The sequence below is a fragment of the Crotalus tigris genome, unplaced genomic scaffold (assembly GCF_016545835.1).
Source record: "Crotalus tigris isolate CLP2741 ecotype Arizona unplaced genomic scaffold, ASM1654583v1 scf7180000024422.1470167, whole genome shotgun sequence".
Taxonomy (NCBI): domain Eukaryota; kingdom Metazoa; phylum Chordata; class Lepidosauria; order Squamata; family Viperidae; genus Crotalus; species Crotalus tigris.
In genome coordinates, this window is record NW_024100588.1 from 734693 (window position 1) to 748454 (window position 13762).

The 13762-nt window shown below is 40.3% G+C and overlaps 1 gene segment (V, D, J or C); it reads right to left on the reverse strand.

Annotated features, from left to right (window-relative positions):
• Positions 1 to 2426: 2426 nt before the first annotated feature.
• Positions 2427 to 13762, reverse strand: LOC120302037. The segment is given in 3 exon segments: positions 2427 to 2919; positions 7709 to 7770; positions 13730 to 13762. Coding segments are annotated over 2 exon segments (474 nt in total).

A 13762-nucleotide genomic window follows, 5' to 3' on the forward strand; every position in this document is an offset into this window, starting at 1 on the left:
TGCCTCCACATTGGTGCAGGAATCTCAACTTAGGTATCCCAAAGATATAATGAATCTCTCTAGTTCCCAAATAATTACAACTAGTCATGAGGAGGCTACCATCTTCAGTGCAGATGAATCAAGAGGAGGTGGGGGTTGGACACAACACTGAATACATAATAATGTCACAGAAGATATGACAAAATTGTGTACTACACATCATTGGACGATAACATCCCAATGCATGGGACATCATTTTGCTGTCCTTCTTATTAAGACCAGATATATAGAATTCTAGGGGTTGAAGTCCACCCATCTTAAAATTAGAAGAACACTAAAGTGTAAAATTTCTGATTGCCTAAATTATCTTGCTCTCCCCAACCAGAAGGGGATGTCAAATCTATGAGTTCTAACTATGGTTAATGATTTCAGCTCAAATTTCAGGAAAACTGAAGGGGGAAAGGGGAACATGGGAAGAAAATCATTGTTGGACATTGTCTCCAGTCTGTTTCTTCCCTTTTTTTTTACTGAGCAATCAAAGACTTAATAATGTATAGAAGACTCTAATTCTGGGATTGGCCCTTGGAATTAGGTCTAAATAAAACCAGATATGAATTGTGCTGATTCTAAGCCATCTATTCTGAATATAGTCTATGTATTCTTATGGGAACTGAAAGACCAATATCTCTAGAAATGGTATGTCAACGTTCTGACTGATGGACCCAACCAAGCAAACACCTTCGAGACATTCCAATCTCTTAATGTAAAACTTTATTGAGTACATCACCTCGGCATTAATGAAAGCAAAACCAGCTCTGGTAAGATCCTTCCCAAACCCATATAGTAAAAGCATTGAATTCTCCCTCTTCCCTCTATCTATCTATCTATCTATCTATCTATCTATCTATCTATCTATCTATCTATCTATAAAGTTTCCTGATGCTGTACTTAAACTCATATTTGTGTTTGCATAATGTGATTTATTAGTGTTGCATTTCAGTGTTTTTATGACCTCTGTTGATGGCATACGCTAACTAAACCTGATAGGAAGTCACCATCATTTTCTAAGAATCAGTGCTTAGAAATATGACACACCAGCGATCAAGCACACAAATTTAATCATTTTTTTCCCTTCGGTTGAAGCAAGCAGCAACGTCTTTGTACACATGGATCATAATGCAAGGACTCTTCTTTGGTCTTCAAAAAGAACAAGGCCTACCTATGTTTGCATTCTCAATATTTATGCTTCCCTATTCAGGTTAGAATTGAAGGCAAAAGGAGAAGAGGACGGCAGGGTCTGAGATGGTTAGATAGAGTCACTGACACAATGAAAATGAATTTGGGCAAACTCCAAGAGACAGTGGAGGACATGGGGGGAGGGGGGCTGGCTTGCTATGGTCCATTGGGTTGCAAAGAGTCAGACAAGACTTAGTGAACAATAAGATCGCCATGTGATATAAAGCAGATAGTACTTCTTCCAGGTTAGCAATTGAACCAAAGTCACCCCTGTACTTCCACAATTAAGGTAGACCTAAATCTGTTGTTTTCCTTCTTTCCATTTAATGCCTTCATTACTCCACCAGCTCTTCTATGATGATCTCAAAATAGCTACATGGATCTCAAGATTCGCTTCTGGGAAATGCTGGTCATTCTGCTCTACTGAAAGCAAAATTTGGCTGATCTACCAAAACAAAACAAAACAAAACTTAAAAAGTGTCAGGCTTATTTGGTTGAGAGATCATTGGAAACCAAGGATTGAAGAAGGCAACTGTGACAATTCCAAAATACAACCCAGAAGAAAACCACAGCAAATCCCTTTCACGTAATTGGCAGGGGAACCACAAGAATGTGTCTGTGGAATCACCAGGAGAAGTAGTCAACTCGATGGGAAATTTTGTAATCTGCCTGCCACAACCATACCTGACTATATCACAAAGGGGTGGCTTAGTATCTTCTGATGCTGAGACTCTAGAAAGAGTGCACAAAGGTGATTAGGGGGCTAAAACATATAAAGAATGGTTGTTAGAATTGGGCATGTCTAGTTTAATGAGAAGAAGGACATGATAGCCGTGTTCCAATATCTCAACGGTTGCCACAAAGAAGAGGGAGAAGCAATTCTCCAAAGCATCTGAAGGCAGGACAAGAAGCAATGGATGGAAACTAATCAAGGAGAGAAGCAACCTAGAACTAAGGAGAAATTTCCTGACAGTGAGAACAATCAATCAGTGGAACAAATTGCCTCCAGAAGTTGTGAGTGCTCCAACACTGGAAGCTTTTAAGAAGAGATTAGACAACCATTTGTCTGAAATGGTACAGAGCAGGGGTTCTCAACCTTGGCAACTTTAAGACTTGTGGACTTCAACTTCCAGAATTCCTCAGCCAGCTTTGCTGGCTGAGGAATTCTGGGAGTTGAAGTCCACAAGTCTTAAAGTTGCCAAGGTTGAGAACCTCTGGTATAGAGTTTCCTGTCTGAGCAAGGGGTTGGACTAGAAAAGGTCCAAGATCCCTTCCAACTCTGTTATTCTGTTCTGTTGTGTTCTTCTCCACTTTCTCTGCTCCATCTCCCTTTGCAATAGCTCCTCCTGTGTTCAGTCTCTGAGAGAGGTTCATGAATGGCAACAGATCCGTCCTTGAGACACTGTGTGTCTCTCAGAGCACAGAAATAGACAGCAGCATCTGCCAGAGTGACTTCATCGATCACAAGCATGCTGGATGTCTTGTCTTGAGAAAAATACAACTTTCCCTTTGGATTGGCAACTTCATCTTCATTGTTTGGGTAGGCCCCACCAAGGTACTGTGGTATCTGCCCAGAGAACTGCTGATACCATTGGATCATTTCTGTAGTTACAGAAGAGAGATTGCAGCTAAGGTGATAAGGTTTTCTCTCCAAGGCTGTTGCTGACCCAGGCTGATTGATCGTTTGTGCTCTTCCAGGAGAACCTACAACAAAGGTGAAAATGGATATCTGATCAACACCTGATCAACAGAGTGTATATATTTAATGCATTTTCTTCAGGTTTCTCTTTAGAAACCTGAAACACGTAAGAGAACTAAACCTCTTCAAATGATCTAGAACAATGTTACTCAACCTTGGTAAATTGACAGTGTTTGGACTGACTGAAGAGTCTGCTGGCTGAAGAGTTCTGGGAGTTGAAATCCAACTTGCCAAAAAACAAACAAAAAAAAAAAAAACACTGATTTAGAAGATCAGTGACCACCTGTGGCAAAATCCAAATTATCCTATAAATAGGAATGATAGCAAGGTTTGGGTTTTTCTAAAATATATTGTATAACAGAAACGTGGACAATGTTTTGAGATCCATAAGCTATAATGAGATGGTTTGATATTATTTTGGCAACTTTGGACCCCCAATTACTGATGCTATCACATTGTTAGAAGTTCTCCCATTCTGTTCTCAAATGGAAGGCTGGCAAAAGGAACTAATACAGAAAGTCAATAGGTTAGAAAATGCTAATGTTAATGATGACAGCTAACCACACAATATATTTTCCTCTTTTATGTATAACTTCATTATTCCTTCTTAATTCTGATTAGATCATTTCTACATAAGAAAAAAATCCTGATGAGATGGTGATACTTGAAATCATGAGGCCATCCTCAAGGAGAAAGATAATTCAAATGTGACTGTGTTTTCTGAGGAGATGTAGAAGAAATTTGTAAAATTGAATTGCTTACACCCTACTAGGAAAAAATATCACTAGTTTTCAGGTTAAGGAACACTGGCCTAGTCTGAAAAAGAAAGAGACAAACTTTGCTGCCATCTAGTGGAAGAAAAAGAAATACTATATTTAGTAGTTAATAATTATAATAATAATAAAGTTGGAAGGGACCTTGGAGGTCATCAAATCCAATCCCCTGCTCAGGCAGGTAACCCTATACCATTTCAGACAAATGGCTGTCCAGTTTCTTCTTAAAAACTTCCAGTGTTGGAGCATTCACCGCTTCTAGAGGCAGGTTGTTCCGCTGGTTAATTATTCTGTCAGCAAGTTTCTCCTTAATTCTAGGTTGCTTCTCTCTTTGGTTAGTTTCCACCCGTTGCTTCTTGTCCTGCCTTCGCTTTGGAAAATAGCTTGACTCCCTCTTCTTTGTGGCAGCCCCTGAGATATTGGAACACTGCTATCATGCCCTCCCCTCTCGTCCTTCTCTCCGTTAAACTAGACATACCCAATTCCAGCAACCGTTCTTTATATGCTTTAGCTTCCAGTCCCCTAATCATCTTTGTTGCTCTTCTCTGTACTCTTTCTAGAGTCTCAACATCTTTTTTACATTGTGGTGACCAAAACTGGATGCAGTATTCCAAGTGTGGCCTTACCAAGGCATTGTAAAGTGATATTAATACTTCACGTGATCTTGATTTTATCCCTCTGATAATGCAGCCTAGCACTGTGTTGGCTTTTTTGGTTGTTTAACAGAATAACAGAGTTGGAAAGGACCTTGAAGGTCTTCTAGTCCAGGGGGTCCCCAACCCCCAGTTCGTGAACTGGTACCGGTTTGCAGCATGCCAGCAACCGGGCCGCACAAACAAGCAAAGCCCCATCCATGGGATGCAGGCAGCACACAAAACCACACCCTCTCTGGTCCATGGAAAAATCTCTCTCCATGTAACCGGTCCCTGATGTCCAAAAGGTTGGGGACCCCTGGCTTAGAGGGACTCAGATCTAAAATTAAAAGTGGGGAAAGGGGAAATCTGAAGAGAAACAAAGAAAGGATTAAACAAGTAATATAGTGGTTGTCCAAACTGTTCTTAAAAATGTCCAGGGTTGGGGCATCCACAACTTCTGGAGGCAGGTTGTTCCACTGATTGTTTAATCAAGATTGTTTAATCAAGTTTAATTAACTAAAGTTACTGGGAGACCTTTAAGAGTTTGGGGATAGTTTTAAAATGTTCCAATAGCTTCCTTGGAAGTGAAATTTGCAGCTACTTCAATGCTAATGATATCACCAGTCACATATCCATTCATCCGACGTTGGGAAATCCATTTTCTATTCTTTTTAAAAAAAATTTCTTTGTTGAGAGGACATTAAGGGATCTGTGATCAATCACCAGAACCCATGGTTAAATAACCCACTGAGGCATCACTTATGTTTGAGTTTGTAGAAAATCAACACCCAACGACCCTCCTAGAGAATGAAATATTAAATATTAATATTAAAATATTAAAAATGGCAGGATAGATTATTTCCTCTAAGGGAGAAATGGAGAAAAATCTTGACAATGGGTAGAAAGCAGCCCCAGCCTCAAGCAAAAACACAAAGAGGCCAGTCTTCAAGAGATTGCAATCCTTTCAGAAAGACTGGGGCCAATCTATAGAAAAGAAGAAATAGGGGTGACATGATGGCAGTATTCCAGTATTTGAGACGCTGCCACAAAGAAGAGGGGAGGGGGTCAAATTATGCTCCAAAGCAACAGAGAGCAAGAGAAGAAACAATGGTTGGAAACTGATCAAAGAGAGAAGCAACCTGGAATTAAGGACAAAGTTCCTAACAGTGTGGACAATTAACCAGTGGAACAGCTTGCCTCCAGAAATCGTGGGTGCTCCATCACTGGAGGTTTTTAAGAAGAGACTGGACAGTCACTTGTTTGAGATGTTATGGGTTCTCCTGCTTCACTGGGGGGCTGGATTAGAAGACCTCCAAGGTCCCTTCTATTCTATTATATTCTATTCTAATCCCTATTCTATTCTATTCTATTCTATTCTATTCTATTCCATTCCATTCTATTCTATTCTATTCTTAAGCAAAACAACTTCAGCCCCCACAGCTGATGGGTTTAAGAATTTACATTCCCGCACCCAGCTCCAAGGACAGAGCATGACCTTTAGGACATAATAGGATTAACCCACCACCCTTAGAATAGCAAAAGGCACAAGACTCACTATATTGTACAACCCCCTGGAGTATCTCAATCAGAACCCTATAAAGATCCATCCACCCTCAGCTCTGTTTGGTCAGCTGTCCCAGAACTGCATGCTGTTGCTGGTTCTGCTCATCAATAAGCAGGACTCTTCTTTCCTAAGCAGTCAGCCTCCATTTTATATTCCCAGCTTGGAACTGGACTTGATTATTCTTTCAACAATCCCATTCAATTATCTATTTAATCCAACTTCCTGGGATACAATGGCAGACTTGAAGACAGATTCACAAGGAGTGGAGCCCACACTCATGGTAAAACAGGAACTAGTGAATGCATCAGCTCCCCAAATTTCTATCTGAATCAAAAAAGAGTACCAGGATTGCTCACAAGGGCTTCTTACAGAAGATCTCCATGAGGGATCACAAAACAGCATAGACAAAAACATTGTTCAGTAGATTATCAAGATCTTTTGCACCGTTTCTTGTCTTAGGCTTTCTACTGCAACTTGCAGATGGCTAACATGTGGACCAACTGGGGGAAAAATGTATAGTGAAAAATAAGCAGATGTCTGGTTGTGATGCTTAAGAGGTTCTTCTGATGTTTTTTTCAGAGGGACACCAGTAGGTAGCTCTAGTTCTTCTCAATTGTCCCCAATCTTTGGTGACAGCCAGGAAGTGTCTTTCTACCACTGTGCTGCATGCCACAGAAATAGACAGCTGAATCCTTAAATTGGATGTTCTTCAGATACAAAGAGGTGGTCTTCTTATCTGTGTCCAGAGTCATTTCAAAATTATCCTCTGCTTTAGTCTCTGATATAGTCAGAAATATCATGAATTCTGGTTGACTTCCTGGATATTGCTTGTACCACTGAAGATTATATTCTATTCCCTGATAAGAGCAGTTCAGCCAGATGGAGTTTCCTTCCTTAACAGATAGAAATTGTTGCTCCTGGGTGACAGTAGCTTGACCTGATACAGCTAGAATGGAAGAGAAATGTTTAGAGGGAGGGAGGGAAGGAAGGAAGGAAGGAAGAAGGAAAGAAAGAAGGAAAGGAAGGAAGAGAAAAAGAAAGAAAGAAAGAAAGAAAGAAAGAAAGAAAGAAAGAAAGAAAGAAAGAAAGAAAGAAAGAAAGAAAGAAAGAAAGAAAGAAGGAAGACAGAGAGAGAGAGGAAGGAAGGAAGGAAGGAAGGAAGGAAGGAAGGAAGGAAGGAAGGAAGGAAGGAAGGAAGGAAGGAAGGAAGGAAGGAAGAAAGAGGGAAGACAGAGAGAGAGAGGAAGGAAGAAAGGGAGGAAGGAAGGAAGGAAGGAAGGAAGGAAGGAAGGAAGGAAGGAAGGAAGGAAGGAAGGAAGGAAGGAAGGAAGGAAGGAAGGAAGTTTCAGTAGCTGAAACTTTAGAATTGTGAGTTTCTACCGAAGCAATTGCCATACAATGCTCATAATCTTACTTTTACATGTTTAAGTATCTCCAGTTGAATTTTGATAGGTGGATCAGACTATGCTACTTCTCATCCAAATACAGTCACATGCAGCTAAGAGTATTTTGTGTTCAACAAAGTTAAGGTTCAACCTTGGCAATTATGGAGAAACTATTTCCAACGTTTATTGACTTGGTGGTCCCAAACAACAAGATATTTCAGATGGGATCCCAAACTTGTTCTCTTAAATTAGTCTTGAAAGGTAAACTATTCTGGTCTCTTATTGAAACGAATGAATTTTCTCTGAGGTTTTGCTGACTTTCTTTTTATGGCTTTTGAAAGATTCAGCTCCCAAACTACCTTGCTTCAAAAACAAATGAGAAGTAGGCTAAATATTATTTCCATCCATAAATGAAACAATAAGACGAAAAAGGATACCTGTGCAGATGACCAACAACAAGGCAACGATTCTGCTCCCCTGATCTCTCATCCTTCTTTCTCTGCAACAGACAAGACAATTCTGTCACCAGAAACACAGGAAAGCGAGAGCCCAGCCACAGTCTTGTGGGTGGCTTCATGCTTAAACTTTCCAGCGACTGAAGATCTGATCATCTTTTGTTTTGACTCACGTAGATCAAAGGAGGAACACACCACAAACCCAGAACATAGAAGCTTTGTCTTAACTCATGCTCTTGAGCAAACAAGCCAAAATAGACTCTGTTGTTTACTAGCTGGAATAATCCACAGTAGGGAACATACTCATGTATGAGATACTATCAGACGTGAAATGTTGATACCACTTTATAATGCCTCGGTAAGGCCACACTTGGAATACTGCTTCCAGTTTTGGTCACCACGATGTAAAAAAGATGTTGAGACTCTAGAAAGAGTGCAGAGAAGATCAACAAAGATGATCAGGGAACTGGGAGGCTAAAACATATGAAGAATGGTTTCAGAAATTGTGTATGTCTAGTTTAATGAACAGAAGGACCAGGGGTGACATGATAGCAGAGTTCCAATATTTGAGGGGCTTCCACAAAGAAGCAGGCATTAACCTATTCTCCAAAGCACCTGAAGGCAGGACAAGAAACAATGGATGGAAACTAGAGAAGCAACCTGGAATTAAGGAGAAATCTCCTGATAATGAGAACAATTGATCAGTGGAACAACTTGCTTCCAGAAGTTGTGGATGCTCCAACACTGGATGCTCCTCAGACACTGGAACACTGCTATTTCTTCTTTTCTTTAGACTAGCCAAACCCAAGTCCCATAGCCGTTCATCATATGTTTTAGTCTCCAGGCCTTTGATCATCTTAGTTGCTCTTCTCTGAACTTTTTCCAAACCCTCAACATCTTTTTTGTGATATGGTGACCAAATTTGGCTGCAGTATTCTAGGTGTGGTCTTACTAAGGTTTTATAAAGTGGTACTAATACTTTACGTGATCTTGATTCTATGCTTGTTTATACAACCCAGGATTGTGTTAGCTTTTTTGGTTGCTGCTGCACACTGCTGGCTCATAGTCAAGTAATCAACTACTAGGACTCAAAGGTCCCTCTCACAGTTACTGTTTTTAAGCCAGATCTCGCCCAATCTGTATTTGTACCTTTGGTTTTTCATGCCTAAATATAAAACTTTGCTTTTCTCCACACTGAAATTCATTTTGTTGGATAGGGCCCATTGTTCAAGTTTGTCAAGATCTTTTTGGATCCCGAGTTCGTCTTCTGGAGTGATGGCTACTCCTGTCAGTTTGGTGTCATCTGCAAATTTGATGAGTTTCCCTTCAATTCCCTCATCTAAGTCATTTATGAAGATATTGAAGAGTACTGGGCTTAAGATGGAACCTTGTGGTACCCCACTGCTTACTTCTCTCCATGTGGATGTAGTGCCATTGAGGACTACTCATTGAGTACAGTTTGTCAGCCAGCTACAGATCCATCTGGTGATGATGTTATCTATTCCACTTTTTCACCTATGATAATGTCACTTTTTTCTTTTTTATATTGACCCATATACATTCTATTCTATTCTATTCTATTCTATTCTATTCTATTCACTATTCTGCTCTGTTCTGTTCTAGGTGATAATTGTTAAATAAGAACTACATTAATTTATCGGTGAGGCATCCAGTGGGGATCCATCCAGTGGGTTTCCTTTTAGCCTTACTGACCTTTCCTGGGGAAAGGATCTTCTGGAGAAAGTATCTTTTTTATATTTTGATTTCTCTTTTTACCAGAACTTGGAATTTCAGTAAGGTTTCTGGTTCCTTCATGGAATTTCAGCCATGCAGCTTGTTCCAAATTGGGGACATCCATAAATCAGACCATGCAAGGCCCATCTTCTATCTCACTATAGACATACTCTGGGGCAGGATGAGAATGACAAAGAAACTCTTGGTCATAAGCATTGGGGGCTGCTATTGGGTGGTCTGGAGCTTCATCTCCATGAGACCTTATAAGGAGGCAGACAGTGGAGCAAATGACAAAGGAGACCTTGAAAAATGACAGGAGAGAAGAGTTTAGGTCCTGCGTCTAACTTTCCAGCGCTATGATATATGTTTGCATCAACCTGGTTTCCATCAGACACAAGTCAATTGCAATCTGAAGAAAATGGAATAAGGGGACAAGGTCATGATCATCATACCTCCTTCTCTCCTTTCAGCCATCACTAGTATGAATACCCCATCAGAAGGAAAAAATCAGGTCCTGTTCCAAGCTGGGAGGACACTGTAAAAATGAACTGATGGTAGGCTGCATTTTGGAAAGGAGGACTCTTTATTTAGTTGCCAGAAACTTCAGTGACTGCAACACGTTTCTGAGGTGGCTGACAAAATGGAGTTGAGAGTGGATGGATCTTTATGGGGCTCTGAAACTTTGAAGTGGAACTGTTTCTGGGTTGTGCAATGAGATGGGCTTTTGTGTCTTTTGCTAGTCTAGTATTGGTGGTGATTTAATCCTATTAGGTCCTAAAGGTCATGTCCTGTCCTTAGAGTTTGGGTGGGGGGAATGTAAATTTTAGGAGTCTTTGTTTTTCCAATCCCGTCAGCTCCAACCTTAATGGCCCCAGTCTTCCTGAAAAATCTGCATTTCTAAAGAGTGGCCTCCTCAGATTTCTGCCTAAGATTTTTATCCATTTCTCCTTCAGGAGAAATACTCTTATTTATTTATTTATTTATTTATTTATTTATTTATTTATTTATGAGACTTATATACCGCTTTAAGTGCAAGCACTCTCTAAGCGATGTACACCAGTAAGCAATGTATATATATATTTTACATTGCCCCCAACAATCTGGGTCCTCATTTTACCTACCCCGGAAGGATGGAAGGCTGAGTCAACCTTGAGCCGGTGAGATTTGAACCGCTGACCTGCGAACACAGTCAGCTAAAGTGGCCTGCAGTACTGCACTCTAACTGCTGCGCCACCTCGGCTCTTATCTTGCCTTTTTAAAAATATTCCCCAAAAGATTTCATTCTTTGAGGAGGGGAACTTCTGACTTTTTACAACTCCAAAATGTGTTTCTCTATCCTTGCTAGGATTATGAAACTACATAGCATCAGGCCTGATTTCTACTTGGGTGGGAGACCATAAGCAGATCCTCAAGTTCTAGTCTCCATTAGGAAGTAAGACAGGTGTCTTGTGAAGAAAGTGTTGGCAAAACACTTTTCTAACTTTGCCGAGAAAACTGGAGCATGCTCCCTCTTCCGCATCAGCAGTCCAGCTCATCTTCAGGAGATTATTAGTCTATCTTACTCTTTTGATAAGATTGTGGACAAGAAATCTGGAAGACCCCACATATCCTTTGCTATCATCCCCAAATGTCCAACTGACATTTCTCTGCTCGGAAAATGTTGTTCTCCATCTTTTGGGCACCTCATGTTAGGATTATTATTATTATTGCTACATCAAGGAACTAAGTCACCACTCAAACATTTCTTTTTTTTTTTTTGTAAAAATTTTGTATTTTCAACTTTACAATACATGACCATCTTACAAATACTTCAGATAAAAAACAAAACAAATTGATACACACCACATTCAGTCTTGCCCGCCCATTTCCCCCCAAACCGCATCCCACCTCAAACCAACTTACTTCTTTCCCTCTTTTTCTTCACTCACTCCCTCTCCTCCTTCACCTCAATCTTCCTACTTACTTCTCACCTTCTTAATATTATATACAAGAAGACTATTTCTACTTTATCTGAACTACTTAAACTTCAACCCATCCACCCCCCACCCTCCTCCACCCCGACTTCCCACAGCAAAATACAGGATTATGCAAACATATTAAACATAATCTATTTAAGTTTACTAATTATACAATGAACAAAATCATAAAAACCCTTAACTCTCTTCAAACTTTAACATCATAAGTTTATAAACAAAATCATTACTCATAGAATAAGTGAAACTTTGTAGTTCCATATTTCTTCTGAACATATTCTATCCATCTTCTCCATATATTAAAACATTTCTTGAGATTGCTGATCTGTCCTATCAGGGAGAAGTCTTAGAAAGCCAGAGAAATCAAGAAGAGGGCAAAAGAATCACATAAAAACTGTAAAATATCCCCTTAAGACAGTGGTTCTCAACCTTTCTAATGCCCTGACCCCATAATACAGTTCCCCATGTTGTGGTGACCCCCAAGTGGGTGTGGCCACCAATAAGAGGGAGTAGGACAGCTAGGGAAAAGGAAAAAAAATGGCGGACAGCGTGGTTTGGTGACCCCTGTGAAATGGTCATTCGACCCCAAATGGGGTTCCGACCCACAGGTTGAGAACCACTGCCTTAAGAGAACTTTGCTGGTATCTGGTTGGGAGTTCTACTGCCCTCTTGTGGGGAGAAGGAAGCAAAGTGCAGGTGAAAAAAACCCAATTTCATCAAAAATTGACCAATCAACTCCAACATTTTCTTCCAAGATGAGCTTTAGGAAGAATCGTATGATTGTAAGGTTCGTCCTCACATCTAGATGAGCAATGCACACACATTCCCCGAAAACCACACTTATATCATGTCCTCATACCATTGCCAGCCCATGGCGGAGATGTTTTAAAATATGGAGCTGTTGCAGTTTTAAAGTGTTTTCTATCTTCTTCCTGGCACATTTTAATCATTCATTGCCAATGGGGTGGCTGATATAATGCTGGGTGGGATATATCCAAGACTTTGGGACCAATTTAGGCTTCTGTATGCATTTTGTATGCAATTGGGCTTCTATGATCATTTTGGTTGGTACAGCAGGAAAATGAAGACCCCCTTTATAACATCCCAAGTGACATAGACTTGAAACTTAGAATAACTTTATTGTCACTTTAAATGTACATTAGTTGGCATACATTAAAATGAAATTTCATTGCATTCTCAAAGGGTCAAAGGGTCACCACCTCCAAAATACACTACATAAATATGACAAAAAAATGCATATACCCACATAGTCACATATATTCTATGACACAGAGAAACAACACAGTCTAATTCAGATGTATACATGTACATGGCGATAAAAATGAATCTTGTGAGTTTACTAGATGGATGGCATAGGGAACAAAGCTGTTACAGAATGTAGTAGTCCTGCTATAAATACTTCAAAACCTTCTCCCAGAGGGGAGCAATAGAAACAGACCATGAAGTGGTGTTCGGGGTCTCTAACAATGCTTCGAGCTCTAAGCACATATAAACGCTTATCAGCAATGTTCCTGAATCACAGGAAGTGAGCTTCCTATAAACTTCTTGGTTATCCTTACCACTCTCTGTACGGACCTTCTATCGGAGGCTTTGCTGCCACCAAACCAAACATGGATGCAGTTTGTTAAAATGCTCTCCATCATGCCTTTGTAAAAAGTGGCCAGGACAGAAGGAGAAAGAGGTGCTCTCCTCATCCAACGCAGGAAATGCAGACACTGGTTTGCACACTTCACTAAGGATGATGTGTGGAGAGACCAAGTCAGATAGTTAGTTATCTGCCTATCATATCTTATCAAGGTTTGTTTACAAAAAGCATTATACGTTTAATGTTACGAATGGCAAGACTGCAAGTAGATCTGTGTTGAGGTTTTGCTCTTTTGAATCTACACTGATCATGGTAGAAAGCCATTTGTGTGGCTTTCTACAGTCCACTTTGGGAGGCTGCCAACCACAAGGACAGAAGAATGCCAACTCTTGCATCCCTTTAGTTTGTGAACAAGAGGGGTAGGATCATTTTGTCTGCTTCCACATCATTTCTCCTACTTGACCAGCTGCCATCAGGTGCTACAGACCAGAGTCACCCACTGTTACATCTCTCAGCCAGGATGCTTGCTACATATTATTTGGGGTTCTTGGTCCTTCTCCCTTTCTCCCATGTTGGGCTGAATTTTTTTTTAGAAGCAAATTTCACACTTCAAGAATAGCACGAATTATCAGTCATCTCCACAGCTGATGGTCACCAGCTTTGTCATCCACAAGAAATTGATTCTCAAACCTTGTTCACACCAAGACGGATGCTTGTTCTCAC